At 41.5% G+C, this 21,351-nt stretch overlaps 1 protein-coding gene across 4 annotated transcripts; it reads left to right on the forward strand.

The window, feature by feature from the left end:
- Nucleotides 1-4,524: 4,524 nt before the first annotated feature.
- On the forward strand, nucleotides 4,525-20,458 carry LOC146718630 (rho family-interacting cell polarization regulator 1-like). Of its 4 annotated transcripts, XM_085453076.1 has the most exons (17): nucleotides 4,525-4,684; nucleotides 7,542-7,675; nucleotides 7,805-7,883; nucleotides 7,981-8,004; nucleotides 8,086-8,139; nucleotides 10,374-10,523; nucleotides 10,766-10,829; nucleotides 10,917-10,960; nucleotides 11,042-11,167; nucleotides 12,896-13,044; nucleotides 13,167-13,275; nucleotides 13,678-13,809; nucleotides 15,690-16,265; nucleotides 16,342-16,589; nucleotides 18,197-18,293; nucleotides 18,966-19,056; nucleotides 19,143-20,458. In XM_085453076.1, the coding sequence occupies exons 2-17, from the start codon at nucleotides 7,584-7,586 to the stop codon at nucleotides 19,202-19,204; spliced, it is 2,097 nt and encodes a 698-aa protein (XP_085309202.1). In that variant the 5' UTR covers nucleotides 4,525-4,684; nucleotides 7,542-7,583; the 3' UTR covers nucleotides 19,205-20,458. The 4 variants fall into 4 exon arrangements, with proteins under 4 accessions (XP_085309202.1, XP_085309177.1, XP_085309195.1 ...); XM_085453051.1 differs by lacking the exon at nucleotides 13,678-13,809; XM_085453069.1 differs by lacking the exon at nucleotides 13,678-13,809 and having other exon boundaries at nucleotides 18,200-18,293.
- The last annotated feature ends 893 nt before the right edge of the window (nucleotides 20,459-21,351 follow it).

The raw sequence follows: 21,351 nt of genomic DNA on the forward strand, positions 1-21,351 counted from the left end.
GAGTGGTTGATGACAATTTAAGCCAATCTGTTTTAAAGTTAAGGTGGTCACCTCAGTCACCTCACAGCAAGAAGGTCCTAGGTTCAAATCCAGTGGCCTGCTGGAGTCTTGCTGTGCAAAACAGCGCAAAAACATGCACGTTAGGTTGAATAGTGATTCTAAACTGGCTGCAGGCCCTGCAATCGACCGGGATCTGTCCAGAGGGTGGATGGATCAGCTTACATGTCTGAAATAGTGTAGTGTCACACTTTTCACTCACTCTCATATGAAAAGCGTATCACAAACTATAAATGTCACACCAAATGAGAGACACTTTGTTTTTAACTTTAGCTAATACCTGAGTTAACACACAGCAGCAATCAGCCAATCAGCAGATGAACTGTCTTGTTAAATTATCAACGAAGAACACTAACTTGCTGATTAACTTACATTTGACTGTTTTCATGTCAGAAATTAAAAACCAAGCAACATTCTTATCTGCCTAATCATACTCATCCTGTTAGTTATAGTGCTGGCATACTCTGGCCTTCAGGTGCAAGTGTCACTGGCCATACACTGCACCTGAGTCTCTTTCTGGCTGTTGTCTGAGGTTTAAAAAGGTGGTTTGCTGCCTATCTTTGACTTTCTTTTATAAGTTATAGACACCCTTTCCCTTAAATCTCTCACTAGGGGTTCTTCATTTCCATCCTTGCTTACAAAAAAAGGTTGAAAAACATAATCACAGGGCCTCTTTGTGTCTCAACAGCCAGAAGGTGGAAGCTGAGGGGGTTTTGGCTACTAAAATAATATAAAAGCCTTTATTATTTATTCCAAACTGCCTGTGACTTCCTGGACCTGGATTTTTAAAATTTCGTTTTTTAATGCCTGTTTTTGGTTGTAATTTTTCCATTTAGCGTTTTCCTGTTTTTCTTCCCCTCTTTGAGCACCAGTGGTTTGTTATGGAAGCTTGTTTCTGCCACAGAAAAAAACAACCAACCAAACATTTGTTGGCATCCAAAAGTCACTTTTTTGTGTTTCTGAGAATTAACTTCTCAGAACTTTGAGTTATTAAGTTGAAAATTTGGGATAATAATTGCAAATTTTGAGTTGTGAATGGCATTTATTTATTTATTTATTTTTTGGTTGGCAAAAACAAGCTTTCATTGTGTGTGCAACACCGAAGGTCCTCCTGTTTTATTGGGTTATTCCATCTCAATTCATAAGATTTCCCACCTGACCATTTCAGATTTGCCTGAAGAAAGGAACAAAAAGAACTGCAGGTAAAAAACAAACAAACAAACAAAAAAAAAAAAACATAATAAAATAAAAAAGTGCATTTCTTAATAAGAATTATACAAAATTGCAGGTCCTTACTGTCATCAGTTTTCTCAAAATAAAATATTTGAAGGGATGAAGGCAGGGGTGTTTTAAGAAATGCTTCTAGCATGATTATTATTATTATTATTTTTTAATTAAACTACCCAGACAAACACTTGAGCTCAGTCACTTACCAAAAAAATCTGGTGTTATTCCTCATTTTCCCAGTATGACTTAAAAAAAAATGTCTACAGTATGTTTGTCATCATTTACAACACATACAGTGTGTTTTGTAATGGCACCCAGCACACAGCCTCTCTTCTTGACCAGAAAAAAACTTCCTGCTGGGCTTTGAGGTAATGGTAACTGAATTAAAGCATGCTGCTCTGCCTCTGAAACAATCTTTGCCTGCCCTGTATGAGCATTTTAAAAATTCATATAGGGAAAATTCGAGAGAACATAACAAGAAAGTTAAAATATTTGGTACATAGTGGCATACCTGGGGAATACTGTACGGCAGTTGTATGAAAATGCGCTCTGACGAGCTGTAACTAAAATATCAGGCCCCTGCATGCAAAACTGTGGTTTCTACGGGCCTCCAACTTGGCTGTCAGAGATAAGACATCCAAATATTTGCAGGCATCCATCATTCTGTGTTAACCAGAGCTGACATGTACTCAGTCACATTCATTCCTTCATTTTTAAAAAAATGTTTTTTTGTTTGATCAAACTATAGACAGTAGGAACCTGAAATTTTGCATAGTTCCCAGTAGGAAGTGCATCTTTCTTTGGAATTTCTTTCATGTAGCTCTGGGATGATCAGGTGGGAAGAATTAGATGAAATAACATGGGATGACTTTCCTTTTTTTTTTAAACAAACAAACAAACAAACATATTGCAACAAACAAACACATCTTTTTTTTTTATGGGGAGGAAGGCATTTTGGACCGTGTGTGATATTATATACATAAAATATTAACTTTATACGTGTATATTTTAAGGGGAAACCGTTTTTAAGAGCATTTGGTGTTGCTGAAGGAGAAGCTGTTCCTACATTTTATCACAGGCATGTTAAAACATGAGCCGTGAATGCAGCACATCTGTAAACATCTTACCCAACCATGCTAACCATCCGCGTCCTGCTGCTAAGGCTAAAGGGACACTTTTTTTAAGCTTTTAATAACCTCGTGTTTTCTGTGATGGGAGGACTTAACTAAACTTAACTAATTTAAACTAGCTCTAAACTGTACAATCAGATGTGTCTGCTTGTCTTTTCTTGCGTTTATAATGAACTACAGTTGTGTTGCGCTGTTTAGTTGCGGCGTTATTTAACGTACGGGGATCTTCGCGGCGGCTCTCCCGGTTGTGCCAGCTGCAACGTTTTGTTGTGGAAGTTTGGAGGAAAAAGTGCCACATGCTTTCCCCCACCTCCTCCTCCTCCCACTCCTCCTCGCCTCGGTAAAACTTAGACAAACGGTTCTCGGAGTTCCTGCACCTGATAGATTTAACGGCCCAATGAGAGGCTTCACCGAGCCGCCACCCCCGGCTTACGGCCACGGCTGAAGGAGAAGTCGGTACTTCCCTCAGTGCTCTCCTTCCAAAACGTCATATCTGTTTTTTTCCGATGGGTTCACGGTGGCGTCGCCAGCGCAGCACAAGCAGCAACGGAGAAAACAGTGACAGACAGAGGGACATCCTTGTTGCCACAGCAACTAACAGAACCGCGATTCCCGGTCTGGGGAACATTTCAAAATAAAAGCAGAATAAACGCAGGATTTTAACTATTTCTGCGTTTTCATGTGCCCAGTAAGCGACGTTGTTTTGTTTGGTTGTGTGAGTCTTAAAATGCGACTAAGTGCTCAAAATACGTGTTTGTGGAGACTGGTCTATAAATATAAATATCTGATATAACAGAAATGGAGGCATCTTCCTGCTATAGCTGGTCATTTTGATAAGCAAATTATTAAAAGAAAACAAAACAAAAACTTTGGCACAAGTTTTATTATAAGGAGGAAAAAAGTCAGTTGAGAAAGACTTTGATATATACTGTATGCAACAGATTTCTGCTTGTTTGTTTTGAGGATGTTATGAGAAGTCAAATCAGGAAATTGTTGTATTGTCCTGTCTAAAAACAGATTAATGTCTGTTTACCTTTTGAAATGGCAAGTTGCCATAATTTGATAAGTTAAATATGGAGATGAGGCATATTTAAGGAAGGTGGAAATAAACAAGTATTTACAGATTGAAAAAGTGGAGGTGTGGCTACAGACAGAATGAAGGTTTAAGGACAAATTGATGTCTGTTGTACAATGGGCCATTAGAACAAACTGACTCTTTCAGTCTTCTTTTTTCAGCTTTTCTCTTTAGGGGCCACGGCCACCAGATAATGTCCTCACATGTCCCCCTTCATTACATCCACCAATCTTCTCTGTGGTCTTCCTATTTTCCTCCTGCCTGCGGCTCGATATTCAGGATCCTTTATCCAGTATATCCACTTTCCCTACTCTGAACATGTTCAAACCATCTAAGCCTAACCTTTCTAATCTTATCCATCCTTGTCACTCCCAGTGAATTCTTTAGCTCAGGCTCCTGTCTTTTTGTCAGTGCCACCATCTTCAAACCATAGTAGGTCTCACTACCATCTTGTAAACCTCCCTTTTTACAATTTCTGCTATCCCTCTGTCACAAATTACCCCTGACACTCTTTTCCACCCACTCCACCCTGCTTGCACTCTTTTCATTTCCTCTCTTGTGCACTGTCCGTTCTTTTCGATGGCTGATCCCAGATATTTAAAGTCATCAACACTCTTAAAGCAAGCATAACCTCTGTAGTGCTCTTTCTAAACATGAAGCCACACTGCTCCTCACTGACCCCCCTGGCTCAGTACAATGTTTAAATTCTTTAAAGACAGTATGATATTCAATTTTCATAATAAAGTAATAAATAAATTATTTACAAATAAATAAATTTGTAAAGCTCTATAGTTCTTAGTATTTTCCACCCCTCTGCTATTTGCTTCAATGCAGTTACTGCAAAATAAATAAAATAAAATACGTAATTGTCGTGTTGTTTTAGGTTAATTAGAGGTTTCCTCCCGCCAAAAATATAAAACTGAATAAAACTGGCTTTATTTGACTTGGGTAACAAGCAATTGTTTGGCATTGCCAGTCTGTCTCCTGGACCAAAGCAAGCTTTAACTCTGAAAAATGCGAGCCGGAAGTGGTATGCGGTGATTGCCGTTGATTTTACTGTGAACACAAAAAACTGCGAAATCAAGGAGAAGGACAGCGCCCCGAATAACTGTAAACCTCTGCAAACTGCGAGCGGCACTGTGCTGGAAATGGGACCGGGGTCGTGTCCTCCGGGTGGTCGGACTTTAAAAGAGAGGTAGGGGGGCTTCTGTTTTTATCCCCAAGGTCACAAGCAGAAGCCTGGTCATTTTCTCTACATGGACATGAGTCCGTCCGCCGTGAAGTTGCCTTGCAGTGATGTTGTCGAAATGAAATCCGCTAGCAGGCTCCACTTTGTCCCTGTTTTTTCCCCCAGCCGCTTTCGGTGTTGTGGTTTAGCGGGATGATACTTTAAGGAATAGAGGGGGTTAGAGGGAGAGAGAAGAAGGCGTCCTGGTGGAGTTTTTGTGGCCTGTGATGAGCTCCGTGGGGGCCCCGGTGGGATATGTGTGTGTGCGGAATACGAAATGTGGCACGACGGGCGGCTTACAAGTTTTGCGGGTGGGACTCCATCCCCGGGCTGATGGTGGAAGTAAAGAGCAGGGCTGGCCGAGGCGTGTTATCCGACTCAGTGGCCTGCTTTCTGCCGGGTGAGGCTAATCCAGTAATCTGTAATAGAGGTGGTGGCGTTTCATTGTAGCACCATCCTCCTCCTCCTCTTCCTCCTCCTCAGAAACCACAGAAACTACGGATGAGCGCTCTGTCTGCACAGTGGGAGCGACATGGCTGTTTTTGCTCGTCTGCTTCTTAAATGCCCCATAATTGGTCGATTAATTGAAGCCGTTATAATTAATCAGTCGGTGCTTTCCTCCTTATGTGCAGTTTTGTGGTAAAATACACACTTCGGAGCAGTTTTGTTCAGTTTAAACCAGTTAAGATACCACCTTTACCTTTACCCGGTACCTCTCCATAACCCGCTTTATTTTCAATTATGGAGCATTATAGCTTTAGTAATAAAGACATTAATCAAAATACTATCGTTATGTTTAGTTTAGTTATGATCGAATCGCCATATGTGACAGCTCCAACCTCAACCCTGTGTTTTGGAGAAGAGCTAAAGGACTTTTGATGAGCTTCCATTATAATATACCTCATGCAGTTGTTTTACTTAGATCTATAGGGTACATGTTATTATTTATTAAGGCAATTTGCACTACCTCTTACACAATGTCAGCTTTATTTTTAGTGTTAGTTAACTAACTAACTTATTTTGACTTTTGTTTTGTCTGTTGTGTATTAAATTTCTTAGTATAAGGCCCAAATTAGGCACCTGTAGCACTTTAACTTTGTTGTTTATTTGTCATGTTTATCATGTTGCTGTAACACAACAGTTCCGTTTCCTCATTAAATTATCTAACTAGCTATCTTATCTCCCTGACTACCAAGAAGCCTTCAACCCCCATTCTTGTTCTTTATTTATATACTTTTTCTATTTATTTAAGTTATTATCATTATTGTTATTAAGAAATGTGACATATTCTGACCATATAAAAAGCTTGTAGTGAAGATAAAAATGCAGATTTTTATTTGTCGTATTAAGCTAGCTATATGTGTTTGAGCATTCAGTGCATTAAAGTTATTTATTTTATTTTATTTTTTGGTTGTTTTTTTTTTAAACAAAGCCCTGGTCTTGTGAGGTGTTTGGGAACAGTATCCTCTTTGTTCCCCCCCTGCTGCGTGGAGAGGATTAATCCAGCTAATCATCTCTAATGTATGTAGGGGAAGGGATAAAATCACATCTGATGGAGAGGACACTGAGCGACTGGGTCTCGTAATTATCAATATAACCAAAGCCCGCTGGTGTATGACATATTTATGTGAGCGTGCAAGATGTGGGTTTCCCTCTGTCTCCTCTGTGTGTGTGTTACCATGATGACTTTGCACTTTCATAGCCAAGTCCTGCACATGTTTGGCTAAAGGTGATTGGTGGTGGGGATGTTTTATCCGTGAAAAACTCTTATAGGGCGTTACACCTTTTCTTTGCCATGTTCTAAGCACGATCAGCTCCAGCTAATCCCCCCTCGTGTGCAGCAACTAAGATTAGTGGGTTTAAGTGGACCCCCCTAGTCCCTGTGTGAGAGGAGGAATAAATTCAGGGTGTATACGCTCATATCATATCACTGGTATTGATTGTGATTAGGTTTTGATTGTGTAATCTGTGAGAAACTGGTGCCACAATTCACTGTGTCCTGTGCTGACTCATTCACAGACCCCATGTGTTAATATGGGTTTGGCCCCTGCTTGGCGGATTTACTTTGGTTTTAAGTCTACAATCTCTTTTGTGACTAGTTTAGCTCGGGCACGACCCTCTCTTCCTAAAGTTTTCCCTGACGGCAGCAGCGTCGCTCTAATCTGCACCTTTACTAACTTAGCTCGGCGCGGTGAAGGGGTGAAAAGAGATGGTTTTCGATTCTCGGGCCAAACGTCTGTGTAGAATTTCCTGTGTAGAGTCAGCCGTGAGACTTCCTGTATGTACTGTGGTGTTGGATGTGGAGTGGAGGGTGGGTGGAGTGGCAGGGAAGGAAGGGGAAGAGAAGCACAGGCAGACTGCACTCGCTGCTGTTGTCAGCCATGGCCACTGTGGTTGTTGCTAACGCGAAGCTCGCCGTCTTGCAGACAAAGCAGTATGGACACACTGAGGAAGTGAAAGAGGGGATTGCATCCTCTTTTTTTTTTCTCCTTTCTGTTTTCTCTGTGCTCTTAGCTGAATCACTGATCGTCTTAAAGGAGCTGCAGTCAGATACAGTGAGGAGCGAAGCTAAGAGGGACATTTTGTTTCTAATATCTGCTTTTTGTGTAACTGCAGGACATGTTCTTCAGTCTGTTAAAGCCACAGTGCTGCACACAACTCTCCAAGCATGTTTCAGCACTATTGATATCTCTTTAATCAGCAGGTGGGCAGCACCCTTTCTGCCCTACTTGCCTGTTTTGAATGTGCTTAAACTGAATGATCCTGGTGGCCTCATCAGAAATCATCCCATCTATAGCTCTCTTTCTTCCTCCCCCTCCTTCAGCACCGTTTGATCCAAGAGAAGCGTGCCTTGTAAGGAAGCAGGATGTTCACAGGCTCCACCAAACTGCCACCCACTAAAACCCCCCAGCCCGAGCGGCTGGATGAAGTGTACGCTGCCTTACGCCGAGGCCTACAGTGAGTAAACACATTTCAGGCTCAGTTTAGGGATGGCTGCCAGGTGGAATATCTCTGAACACGCAGGAAACAGCTGGGCCTCTTTCTTTAGCATAACGAAAGCAAAGATGATTTCTTTTTCGCCATCAGGTCGTACCTGCAGGTCCACCAGCTGGAGCTGGACAGCCTGGGTCAGCAGATCAGAGAAAACAAGAGGAATGGTCGCTTGGTGAGTCAAACCAGTCGGACCAGTACTGGGTGTGATCAGTATCATCATCCGCTGCTTTGATTTGTGTTTTTGATCGGTGTGTTTTTTTTCTCTGCAGGGGTCTTTGTATGAGTTGGATAAGGTGAGATTCAGGCAACGAAACTGAAATAAATAATTTTCTTTACTAGTTTGGCAAGTGTAATAATCATATTCTCCTCTGCAGCACGTGAAAGCCATTGAGAGGTTCATGCGTCGCTTGGAGTTCCACCTCAGCAAGGTGTGTATTTACACATTCAACCCGTAATGAATGGCAGTGAGGGAAAGGACAACAGGCCATTGAAAAGGTGCTGCTCTGTATAATTCAGTAGGGCATTTTAGCATCTTTCAGCACATCACATCAAAACAATACATTATTTTTAATGGCTGCTGTGGACCAGTGTCTTTGTTCACTCACTGCTTGGGAGGCAGCTATTTATAGCAGCAAGTCCCTGATAAAGCCAGTTTGTAGAGATGCCAGGATACCAGATACCCAGTACCAGTAGAATTACATGATTCCAGAAACAAAAACCAAATGATTACTCCTTTATTAAAAAATCTTTTTTAAATCTCTGACATGGTGACGGCACTCTGTTTATTTGAATTGTTAACATTATATTTTGGAGACACGACACAGGCTGAAATGTTAGGTTGGTTGCTCAGTAACCTGCTAACATTACCTTGAGGTATAAAGTTTGTTACATTAGCTTAAGCATTTGTATAATGTTCGCTAGGGATGGGTTATAAAGCCTAAAATCCAAACTTTGAGTTTTGTATCTAAAACGTTGCATTCATCCGTGTATTCTAAATTTTACTGCAGGTTTTATTTAAGCCTTTTGAAATAGGATGATTGCTTTTGATACACCCTTTATATCCAAAAAACTCACAAAAATACAAGAAACAATACAACAGCCTAAATACTTAAGCTCCCACCCCTCGTTGAACGCCACAGAATAAAAATGAGTTTTAAGCTTTACTTTAAAAATGTGCAAGGTGGGTACAGCCTAGCATGACCTGCTCATTCCACTGTTTAGGGCCTAAAACATAAAACACATTAATAACAAAAATAACATTTAAAGAAATATTATACATTTCAAGAAAATCTGTGATATTTCTGATACAGAAGAAAACATTACTGAATAATGTTTTATCAATGCCTGGTACAGGCAGCAGCATTTATAAGTGTTAGTAAATGAGTTCCCACATTTCCAGTAAGGTTCTGTCATTGATGATGCACTTCCTAATTTAAAGTACAACTCTACTAAAACAAGCTGCAGCATTATAGTGTAATAGTGATGACACAGCACAAGTCAAATGTTAGCACAGAAATGGCCTGGGTAGGGTTTTCCCCGGTAACTTTAGGTCAAAGTATAAAATACATGCTTAACTAATATAGCAGTGCACACTTTACCAAACAAAATGCTAAATATGCCAGAATAACATCATAAAGTACTTCCTTATCTGACTCATAATGCTTTTTTTTATCAACAAGTCTGTTTGAGCCTAACCAACACAAGAGTTTTAACACAAAGACGGATACCGATATGTGTCATGTGTGTTTCTTGCACATGAAACATAAAACTTTTCCCCTAGAATTTGCCATTTATTTGTTCATTTATTGGATCAGCTGACTGTTGTGTTTGTGGCGTTCCAAATGTGGTGCTGACAGAGAAGCTGCAGGCTGATGTGGTATTGATGTCAGCCTGCTGTGCGAGCTGCATTGCAGCATGGACACTAAAGTTTGTGAATGTAATAACTTAAGAATGAAGCGACGTAGGATTTTGAAATTCACGCCACAGGTGCATCTACAAAAACTGTTGGGCAAGTTTGAATACTTGTGAATTCTAGTGACTCCAACCTCAACTTTTCTGAAAATCACCTAGGATTTTCAAATTTATGCCATAGGAGCATCTAATAGGATGCTGAGTGGTTGCATTAGTCACCACCAGTATTTTTTAATTTTCATTTATCGGACGTTATCAGTGCTGCTACTGACAGATTGGTAGATGGCTAATATTAGTCGAAAATATTGACCCTGAAGATAGACTAGAAAACTTGTAGACCTAGTTTGCCTCCATTAGTTCTCCAACAATGGCCGCCTTGCAACACTCTGTACTAAAAAAGAAAAAGTACCATCACATTTTCAGAGTTTTGGTAGTGAGAGGTGTTTTGGATCTTTTGACATCCCTGGTTTGCACTGCCTGATGGCCACACGAAAAAGCAGAGATTAAGATTTGCTGGTGGAACATGTAGAAGTTAAAGAGGAAGCTATTTTCTCAGGAGGTGGTGGAGACCAAAACAGAGCAAAGGGGATGCTGAATATCGGATTTAAATTCAGCAGACAACTCCCAAAGGACGCTAATGTTGCTTTGTCACTCATTATATAACCTGCAACATTTATGAAATATAAATTAATGCTATTTTGTTTGATTAAACCGCAAAGGCACTAAACTTTTGTAATGTTTGCATTTCCAGGTTGAAGAACTGTACGATGCTTATTGTATACAGCGGCGACTGCGTGATGGAGCTAGCAAGATGGTGGCAGCCTTTAACTCTGCCAGTGGCAGCAAGGAGGCCCGAGAGAGTCTGAGTGAAGCCAACAAGGGCTACAGGGAATGTACAGAGGCAAGTAATGGGTGTGGTTCTGTTAGATGTTTCTATCATAACATGATTGTTTGTGTGCTTTGGGCTGAAGTGAATGACTAGTGAATTACCGATTAATCCAAAACCAAAGAAAAAACACATCTAAGAAGCAGAAAACATGAAATATCTGCCAAATTGACTAATAAGTCGCTAATTTTTTCGGCTCTTAATTTAATAGGAAGCTGTACAATATTCAAAGCTGTGTCTGCTTTTTTTCTCTGTAGCACATGTGCTCACTTGAGAGCGAATTAGAAAGTCATATGGGAGAATTTCATGTGAAGATGAAGGGTGAGTCGCTTTCTTAGCCCATGTGACTTCCCATTTGCTGCACTGTAAATGAGCTCAATTCTCACTTCTCAGTTTCTGATGTTTCAGGATTGGCTGGATTTGCACGTCTGTGCGCTGGTGACCAGTATGAGGTAGCACAAACACACAGGCGCACATTTTTATTTGCGTATCTGCGTCACCATTATCACACCCACTACTTTTGGCCCCGGCAGGTTCTGATGCGTTACGGTCGCCAGCGCTGGAGACTACGAGGCCGCGTAGAAGTCAGCAACAAGCAGATGTGGGATAGCGAAGAGTATATTTTCCTGCCTCTCATCACAGAACTGCTGTCAATCAAGGTAATGATACCACATTTATGTAAATCTTATGGAAAACCTGCAGTGTGATAGTTCATCTTTTACTAACTCCTACAGCCATTTTAATATGCAAAACGCTACAAACAGTTTGCTAGTAGGAAGTGTTATAATTTTTTGTTTTTAAGCAAATGACGGATGTTATTGGTCCCCAAAGGTCAGAAAGTTCCAATAACAGCGACTGATCACATGCTCTGTGTACAGAGGGTGTATCCTCCCACCTGAGTTTGTTTCCAGCCCTGACAATTTACTCCACTCCATTCTCTCCCCACGTTTATTACATCCAGCTGCCTCAAAAAAAAGATCAGCAAATCAAAAAAAAAGCAGCTCAACAAGTAGAAAGGCGAAATAATAAAGTAAAGTCATAAATAAGTAAAATAACTCAGTAATATTCATGAAAGTCAATCGAAGCAAGAAAATAAACCCATTTTTGGGTCAGACAGGTACATAGATTACAATATGGTGAGACAGAAGGACCACAAGGAAAAACATGTAGAGCAAACATGTAAAACATGTATGTCTTAAAATACAATTTTGTACCATCTTTAATGACTTTAAACAGCAGGCTGTGCCAGTGAGACATGAGAGATTGTTGAAGCTGTTAAAAAAATAGGCGATGATCAGTGAGTAGCAGTATGGCCTTATACAGATGTGATTGATGGAGACATGTCTAGAGAAGGCATGGGAGAGGAACTGTGGTACCACATGAGAAGGATGTGAGGGTGGTTAAGGTCACGTATGAGGACAGAGACACAGTGGTGAGGTGTTTGGTAGGAGGGACAGATGGGTATAAGGTGGAGGTAGGATTACATGAGAGATCAGCTTTGAGCACCTCCTTGTTTGCAGTGGTGGTGGACAGGTTGACAGGTGAGGTCACACATGTTTGCAGACAACAATGGGATTAGTAGTGAGAGTAAGGAGCAGGAAGAGCGTCTGGAAAGGTGGAGGTATAAAAGTAAAGGAGATGAAGAGGAATAAAAGTCAGTAGAAGGAAAAAATAAAATAAAATACATATGTATCTGAATGTAGTGGTGTAAATAGCTGGAGTCACCCATCCAAACAACAGGAAGTGTACAAGAGAGGTGAAGAAGAGAGTTCAGGCGGCAGCGGGAGGTACAGGATTGGACATCAGTACATCAGAGAGAGCTTAGAGACAAAAGTTAGAGGGGCGAGGCTGAGACGTTTCAGACGTGCAGAGGAGGGATGGTGGATATATCGGACAAACGATGGCAGAAAAAGCAGCTCAGTAAGCAGAGAGTGTAACGTGTAGCAGACAGTGTTTGAAATAAAGATGAGGATAAGGACGGATGTGCTGGGTTATTTCATGAGGTAGTTAGATGCTTCCTGTAGCAGTGGAGCTGAACCGTGATCTTTATCATGTTTTGACTACACTAGAAAAAAATACTTGTTGGTGGTCAGTTTGGTTTGTCACATACGCCCAGAATAACTCGCTAATATATTCCCTGCTGTTAGAGACGTGATTCATTCATTTTTTTAGACTTTGTCTTTGTTTTCTTCTGTTGTTTGTTTTTTCCATGTACAGATTAACAACTTCCAGACAGATAATTCTGTAGTCATAATAAAAGTAATAATAACCTTTACCCTTGCTCTTACACACGTTCGTATATGTGTGTTTGTATCCACCTCTGAAAGCTTTAGATGACCACATGGTCTCTGCTCTCACGATGGGGTTTGTATTCTTCTGTTTCTAAGGTGACGGAGCTGAAGAGCCTGGCCAATCACGTGGTGGTGGGCAGCGTGTCCTGCGAAATGCTCGATCTGTTCTGCCCGCTGCCTCAAACACTCGCCGTGGATATCAATGACCTCGGGACAGTAAAACTGAACCTGGAGGTCACCTGGAGGTATTCAGACCTGCTACACACACACACACACACACACACACACACACACACACACACCTCAGTTTACATGTGCAGCTTTTTTTTTATTCACACGTCTTTTGTCTCGTTTCTTCTTTCTTCAGTCCGTTTGATAAGGATGACCAGACATCTTCCTCCAGCACAGTTTCTAAACGCCTGCTGTCCAATCAGAGCCCTCCAGACACACCTTCTATGCGAGAGCAGGTGTTTTATGTGAGTGACAACATGAGAAACATTCACCAACAGCTTTTTCCACTAACAACTTCTCCTTCACACCTGTTCTCCTAACATCGCTCGGTCCCAATTTCTATAAATCAGCTTCTTGCATTTATGCTAAACTGATGGGTGTCATTACTGTGGTTTCACTGGCCTGTTCTGTTTCAGCTGCTCCCCGACTGCTTCCTCTGTAGCGGTAGCGCTGATGTGTGTGAGGATGTTCGCAGAGGGTTGTGTGGGTGTGGTCGTGATGTGCCTGAGGCGAGCAGAGTGAACGATAGCCGTAGCGAATTGTGTGACAGCAGCAGTATGTTGGAGCGGAGCTGTGGTCCTTGTAGCTGTTTAGTAGTGGTTGAGTAGAATTCCAATATGTTCCTCCTCTTCCTCGCCTCGATGAAGAGCATGGCTCGGTGTAGGCACTGGCAGAGCCGCTTGCTGGTCAAGGCCTTCCACGGGGTGGCGGCGGACAGGGCGGCGACCTTCCGTTGTGAACTCAGCCATGCAGCGCCTCAGTTCACCACAGCAGAGTCGGTGTGTTGGGATGTAGTCGTAGCTTTAATATAGTTTATAGTGACGGAACAATTATTAACTAGTTTGTTAATATCCAATCAGATCCTAACCCCCCCCCCTCAAAAAAACCCAAAAACTGATTGTGTTTAATTTTTAATTCCAACTGATCCAAGTTTTGTTGCGGAGATTTGAGTTTTTCTTATTTAATCAAGAAAGTTCAGTGTTTAAAGTAATGACATTTCACAAGTTACCAAGGTCCCAAAATTGTCCATCAACATCGCCTACACACAATCTTGCTATTGCTGGGTTGGACCCTCTTTTACCTTCGTTACCTCCTTAATTCTTCATGGCAGAGATTCAACAAGGTGCTGGAAATGTTCCTCAGAGGTTTGGTTCATAATAACATGATGGCATCCCAAAGGTGCTCTCTTGGATTGAGATCTGATTGTGGAGGCCGTTGGAGTACAGTGAAGTTATTGTCATATTTAAAAGTTCCAGTTTGAGATAATTTAAGTTTCGTGACACACAAGCAGTTGTTTTTATAACATCAAAGCTTTCAGCAGAGACAGGATGGTGGTCATGAAGGGATGGACATGATCAGCAACAATACTGAGGTAGTCTGTGGTGTTTAAGTATGGTTGGTTGTTGTGAAGGGGCTCAAAGTGTGTGGAAAAAAACATAGCCTCCACCGCCAGAAGCACTCTGAAGCGTCGACACACAGGATGGGTCCATGCTTTCATGCTTCCTTCAAATTCTGACCCTGCCATCTGAATGTGGCAGCAGGAATTGAGACTGATCAGGCCAGGAAACATTATTCCAGTCTTCTGTTGTCCGATGTTGGGGTTTCCTCAGTTTCCTTTTGATAGCTAAGAGGAGCAGCACCAAGTGTGGTCTTCTGCTGTAGCCCATCTGCTCCAAGGTTTGATGTGCTGCCATTCTTCTCTGATGTCTGGCATCAACAAAGCATTTTCAGCCAGAGAGCTGCTGCTCACTGGATAGTTTCTCTTTTTCAGACGGTTCTTTGTAAATCCCAGAGATGCTTATGTGGGGAAAATTGGTGCCAAGCCCATCTGGCACCAAAACCACACCATATTTGAAATCATTTAAATCCGAGCTCTTCCCCATTCACAACCTGCTCAGTTTGAACATGTGATTGGATGATTAGAGATTTGCATTAACGCAAAGTTGAACAGGTGTAACTAATGAAGGGGCTGATGAGTACATGTTACACTGGTGAGAATATTAGCAAAAAAACTGAGTGAGAAACCTAGGACACTGCATGCTCGTACAGAAGCATCTCTGCTTTATCACCTGTTTTACTCTAAATAGAACTACATTTACAAAATAAAAATATTACGTCTAATAGGACCAGAAATAAGTGAGTTCATATGACAAACTCATCAGTGGAGCTTTTTTTCATAGATCACTGTGACATCAGCTTTACTTTTGTCCTGTCTTTCTCCCCTCAGACCCAACATTCATGTTACGTGGCCGGCCCTCCCTGAGCCCGGTTCTGTCTGAAGTTTCTTCCTGTTAAAAGGAAGTTTTTCCTTCCCACTGTTGCCAAGTGCTTGCTCACTGTCCGATTGTTGGTATTTTCTCTATATTATCGTAAAGTCTTTCTCTTCCAGTCTAAAGCACTGTTGTTGTGGTTTGGCCCTATCCAGATAAAACTGAACTTTTCAGGGGATCATGTCCAACTTGAGAAACTGTGGCTTTGTTTTTGTGAAAACCCTGGAAACAGTCAGATTACTTTAGTTGAATGCTTTTATCTTTAATCTTCCCCCATTTAAAGCTTTAAGGATATAATTTAATGATAGGTGTTCAGTTAGCATTGTGCTGCGTATCACAGTACAGGTGATTTAGTTTCTTGTTCTGATCTCGTTTCCTTTCATCTCTAGTCTCTGCTGAAGCGTCAGGGGGAAATGGAGAATGGGACGGTCTGGTCCAACTCCTCTGAATCCTCCGATGACTCATCCAGTCCAGCACTGGCTCATCACGCTCAGAGACTGACGGCGTCCAACTTGCTGCAAACCACTCTCACCACTCAGCTGTCATTCACGCCACACAAGTCCAGTGCATCAACGCCCTCGCTCTCATCCAACCAAGAGGAGGATGAGACCGAAACCGGGGAGGTTTTTCCTCAGACGAATGGCCATCTCCAGGCTTCCTTCTCCCACGGCCTCGCCAGTGAGAGCAGCCCGGATTGTACCGCAACTGACAGAGTGTCTGTCCAATCAGAGGAGCTCTCTGAAACCTCGGCAGACCTGAGCTGCTCCTGCCCCGACATCTCTCTGCCTCCTGCGGCGTTTGTGCCTGCGGAGGTGAACGATGACGCGTCCGTGGACTCGTTAGCCCAGGCTGAACAGACTGAAGCACAGACAGACACTGAAGCAGCAGCAGAGGAACACAAGGTAGACCAAAGTCAACCACACCAGTCCGTCCAGGAGATGAAACATGGCGAGGACGCTCCAGCGGTGAGTTCAGGAATAAATTTAACACATTCGTCTATAAACAGTGACGTATTTAACTCCTCCGTGTGTTTCTCCTCAGCCTCCTTTCCCCACATCTGCGAGTTTTAACCAGGAAGTCGAAACTGCCCTTGAAAGCTTCGACTTTCTCAACTGCTCCGATCTTGATGAAGAAGAGGAAGAAGAACAAGAAGACAGAGGAGAGAAAGAAGAGGAGAGAGGAGAAAAGGAAGAGCAGGATAATAAATGTAAAGAGGACCAAAACAAAAAGGAAGAGGAGGAAATAAAGGAGGAAGAAAAGAATGCAGAGAACCTGTACTGTGGAGGAAGGTCAGTCAGTGTGGGGACAGAAATGTTTGTCGACCGTGTCCACAACTGTTAACCTCGGTTTCTTTATAACAGACTATAAAGCTCCACACCAGCAGGTAGGAGCTGGTGTGGAGCTTTACAGTTAAGTATAAACGCAACTTTAAAAACTAATCATTAACCAAACTCAGAGAAACATGGAGCATTTAGGAGCTGATGAAACCGGAGATGAGAGACCCAAAAAGAAGCAAAATGAGAGGGAAAATCTTTGAAGATTAACATCAGGAATCGTTCTTGTGTCTCCATTTCTTCCATTGTCTTGAACATGTTTAGATTTTGATCCTCAGAGGTCATCGTGGCAGTAATTCTAGTTTAATCATCAACAGTCAGGTCTCCTCAGTACAGTACTACAGTGTTTCCAGGTATTTGGCAGACGGATATTTCCAGCCATAATCTGCTGTGCAAATGCTGTTTATTATATTTCTTACTGTGTTATGAAATATCACAGCTTTGTTAACAATACTGTAGATGTTTAAAGTTCCTGATATCTGTGACTCTGAACTAAAAGGCAGAAATGTGAAAGTTTTATTCTGACTCTGTTGCTCGTAATAATTTAATGTGGCCGCTAATGTATACACGTGTACACATACTGTATGTCAAAGATGGACGTGGCTTACCAGAGGGGGTGAGGGGCAACTCTCCCCTCCCCATCTATATGGCTCTCCCTTTCCTTCAGTAGTTTTTGAGCTGCTCAACATGGCAAACAACAATCAAATTAGAAACTGCTGTTAACTTTCAGCACTCACAATCCGTGGCAATAGGACTTTGGGAGGAGGATCCCATTCTTTTTAAAGATTTTATTACATCACTAAGCTATTTGAGAGTAAAAACTATCATTAAACAACTAAACAAAACAGAAATGAACCGTATTCAGAGTCTCAGGAGCCTCAGAAAAATCCTAGAAATATTCCTGCTGTGTGTCAAACACACTGATATCAGATTTCCCTACAAGAGTGAGCTGTGCAGCTTCTTCTTTCTACCTGTTAGCAGCTACACACTGCTGTTGTGATATCCTGCAGTTATTCTACCTCTTTTCTTTTGTTTTTGATTTACTAGTGGTTGTGAAGCTGCTGCGACAGGCTGATATAGAGGAGCTTTAAAACTGCTGATCTCAGTAAATCCAAGTTTTCTTCTTGCTTGTGTGGATATTTGCAGACCTGGGCAAAAGTGGACTCTGGGCTTGACATAATCAAAGCAGACTGTTTTCCTAGGAGAATCTACTGTAGAGGAATATTTATTAAACTGACAGCATTTTGTGGTGTTGAAATTTGGGATTATTTCATATTTTTAGCTTGTTTGTCCAGTTTCAAAGCACCAAGGTGGTGATGGCCAAAATAGAATTTCAAAAAGAAACCAAATGGCTGATGTCACAATGCCTGTGCATCTTTTTTATACAGTCTGTGTGTACACATATATTTATGTGAGCTTCTTTACGGTAAAACGTAACCGTGACGTTCTGTCTCAGAAACAGAAGTAACTCTAAATCGAGAGATCCAGGCTGAACGTGATACTGTGTCAGTGAACAGGTGCATTTATGTCAATGTCACAGCATTTTGTTTTGTCTCACTCAGCAGTGATGAGGAAGAGGAGGCTGATGGTCTTGAGATCCTTATGGAAGCTCCAGAAGGATTTAGGAACTCTGATGAAGATCGTTTCTCTGAATCACAGGTAAACAGACTATAATGTTCTTTAATGCTCTTTGATTGTTTTAGGTGTGGCGATGTGAGACGTTACATCTGTGATTGTAGCTCGTTAACGGCAGCATTACTATTTATTGCACAGTTTTCTTATAAAAATGCAGTGTTTTATAGTTGCTGTGGTCCATCCCACTTTAACTCTGGAGCTGTGTGTGTGTCATCTGTCATACCAAGTCTGTTTCTAGGTAGTGTGCACAATTTTGTTTGCACAGTGACAATAAAGGAATTTGACCTTGTAGAGTAAGAGTAGAATTTTGGGACATAATTATTCACACTGTGTGTTCAGCATAAAGCCTCAATCATACTTTCTATGTTTGTGAATCTGAGTTGAGTGACATAAATTTTATCATCTCACATGGGGTGTTGCATGTTTGCTTTTTGTGATCATATTGACGCGTCCATGGAGAATACACCACTAAAGAGAGGAGCCGAAAGAAGCGTATCAGAGTGCAGGGGGTGTAGCAATCCTTAACGTGTTTTAGTGCACACAGTTCATAATCTAAGAGGGTCGGTGCATATTCTAAATGCATGATGCATATATACATTCATGTTTTATGGTCACCATCTGATGTAGGTAAACTGAATCTATAAGGTGCTGCACCGTGCTGCCTTTACCAATGAAGAATTGTGTTTTATTTTTCAGGAGTCGAGCGTGGGTGACGTGCAGGATTTGGGTCATATAGAAATTTCTGAGGGTAAGGAAGAGGAGCACAGCGAGGGAGGCGAGGATGACGGTGAGGAGTCAGTCAGTAAACACAGGTGGTAGTTCTTCAAACTGCAGGTGTGAGGGGTTTAATTTTCCCTCTTTTTAATCTCACAGGAAAGGATCAGGAAGAGGGTTGTTCTAGTCCCAGCCAGGTGGACCTACCTGACTTCGAGTGAGACCACGGATCCACACTTAAACCATTTCTCCCACTCTGGTGCCATCTGTGTCCCTCTTACACTGCAGGATTGGAGGCCTTGAGGATGTTCCACTTACTGCTCAGACAAACAGGCTCCTCCCAATCACAGTGGAGTTTGTGCACATATTCGCCTTGTTCTCACCAGGAATGATAAACCTCGAGGTTTCTATACCTCAGTCGTGACTGTAAACACACACACACATACACACACACACACTTCCTCCTCTTCGTCCTCTGACAGTAATCATACTTTGAACGCAGACTTTATCATGTGCTCTGGGTTAAAGTGGGACCCCACTTAAGTTTACACTTTCATAAACTGCTCCTGTCATGTGAAAAAAAACATTTCAGGAACAGCTTAAAAAGCGGCCTTTTTTGTTTTTTTTAAGTGATCTAATCATTTTCAGGTGGTTTTATAATTTCAAGTTGATGTTTTTCAAGCTACAGAGACGCATACAATCAGCTACCAAGATGCATTATAGTGACTTCAGAAAAAAAAAAAGAAAAAAGAGAGAGTATTTGTGGATATGGAAGAACTACCGAGGTATTGATGTTCAGTGTTAACTCTCTGCACAGCCCGGAGCTCTTTCATTGCGAGACAGGGCTTCTTGAGCATGTGATGTTTGTCTGAAGACATGAAGTCATTTCCAAAGCAGCAATGTACCCTGAAAGTGAGAATTTTAGGCTTTCAGAGACAGTTAATGTTTAGAAACACACTCGGAGTGAATTTAAAGGTCAAAATCGTACCAGCGCCTAAGCTGTTATTAGAAATGAACACTTGAAGGATAGCAGAAGTGCGAAACTGTATTTAAACCTGCATGTGTAGCTGCCTCACACACACATACATACACACACACCGCCAGCATGTCTGCATTACAAAGCTCAGCTGATCAGTTTAGGTGTGTAAGCTATGCTCCGCTCTGAGAAAGCCATCCGGTCTGTGACTGTGTCAAAAAAAAAAGAAGCCGCCTCACGGGGGCGATATAGTCCGTCATGCTTTACATGTTTCTTTAACAGCCTCGTCATTCAGAAAGTGCCTCAAGCGACGTTTAGGTTTTAAATGCCACGACAGGAGAGATCAGGCAAAGAGAACAGTGTTTATTTTCTGAATTACTTTGAGTGTGCACAATAAGAGATATTTACTGTTTCATATAAAGAATTGTATATGTCTTGAAATGTCGAAATGTTTATGTTCAGAAATGTTTAAACTTTATAAAGGTTTCTTTAAAATTAACACGTGCTGCTGTGTTGAATGAATCAACTTTAGTCTCGCATGTCATCAGGAATGTGAAAGTATTTTATGTCCCCAAAATAACAGGAAAATGTACAGATGTCTGTTAGGGTGAGACTTTGTTACCTCTTAACTAGATACCGCTCAGTCATGGTTATATGAGCAGCCTCCCACCAAAGGCTTAAAGTGACCAAAGTGGGATTGTTTATGGATATTTATACTTCCTGTTGTTGCATTTTTACTTTTAAAATTGTTTCTTACTACAAACTAACCAGCTACTTTATAAGTATACCTGTTCAGCTGCACAAGTATCTAATCAGCCAGTCACATAGCAGCAACTCAAATGTATTTAGGCAGGTACACGTGAAGTTTAAACTGAGCATCAGAATGGAGAGAAAAGGTGATTTAAGTGATGTTGAACATGCTGGTCTACTGGGATTTTCCCACACAACCATCTCTAGAGTTTACAGAGAGTCGGTCAAAATATAGAAAATATCCAAAGGGTGAAAATTCCTTTTTGAACACCACACTGACCCTTAAAGCAGAAGATCACACAGGCTCACCAAAACTGGACAGTAGAAGGTTGGAAAAACTTTGTCTGGTCTGACGAGTCAACAGTTCAGACTGTTGGTGGTATAAAAGGTGTGGGAGATGTGCTCTTGGCACACTTTGAGCCTTTAATTTAAACACTGCAGACTGACCGAGTATTATTGTTGACCATCTCCACATGACACATTTTTCTTACACTCAGGTTTTAATTTTATTGTAAATTTTTCCGTCTGCTCTCTTCAAACACAGTAACATTATTAACTGATACAGACGTCTCAAGGCAGAAACTCGATGCCCTCAGTGGTGATGAAAACAGCTCATTTGACAGAGACTGGTTATGGTTACTA

This window comes from Copadichromis virginalis, linkage group LG1 (assembly GCF_057382275.1).
Source record: "Copadichromis virginalis isolate Kocher_CV1m ecotype Utaka linkage group LG1, C_Virginalis_male_GT1.1, whole genome shotgun sequence".
NCBI lineage: Eukaryota > Metazoa > Chordata > Actinopteri > Cichliformes > Cichlidae > Copadichromis > Copadichromis virginalis.

What these genes read in the sequence shown, in the direction of transcription:
- LOC146718630 (XM_085453076.1), top strand. Translation starts at nt 7,584, where the DNA reads ATGTTCACAGGCTCCACCAAACTGCCACCCACTAAAACCCCCCAGCCC. An exon ending in TGGAGTTCCACCTCAGCAAG is followed by an intron (nt 8,140 to 10,373) that starts GTGTGTATTTAC and finishes TTGCATTTCCAG; the next exon opens with GTTGAAGAACTGTACGATGC. An exon ending in GCTACAGGGAATGTACAGAG is followed by an intron (nt 10,524 to 10,765) that starts GCAAGTAATGGG and finishes TTTTCTCTGTAG; the next exon opens with CACATGTGCTCACTTGAGAG.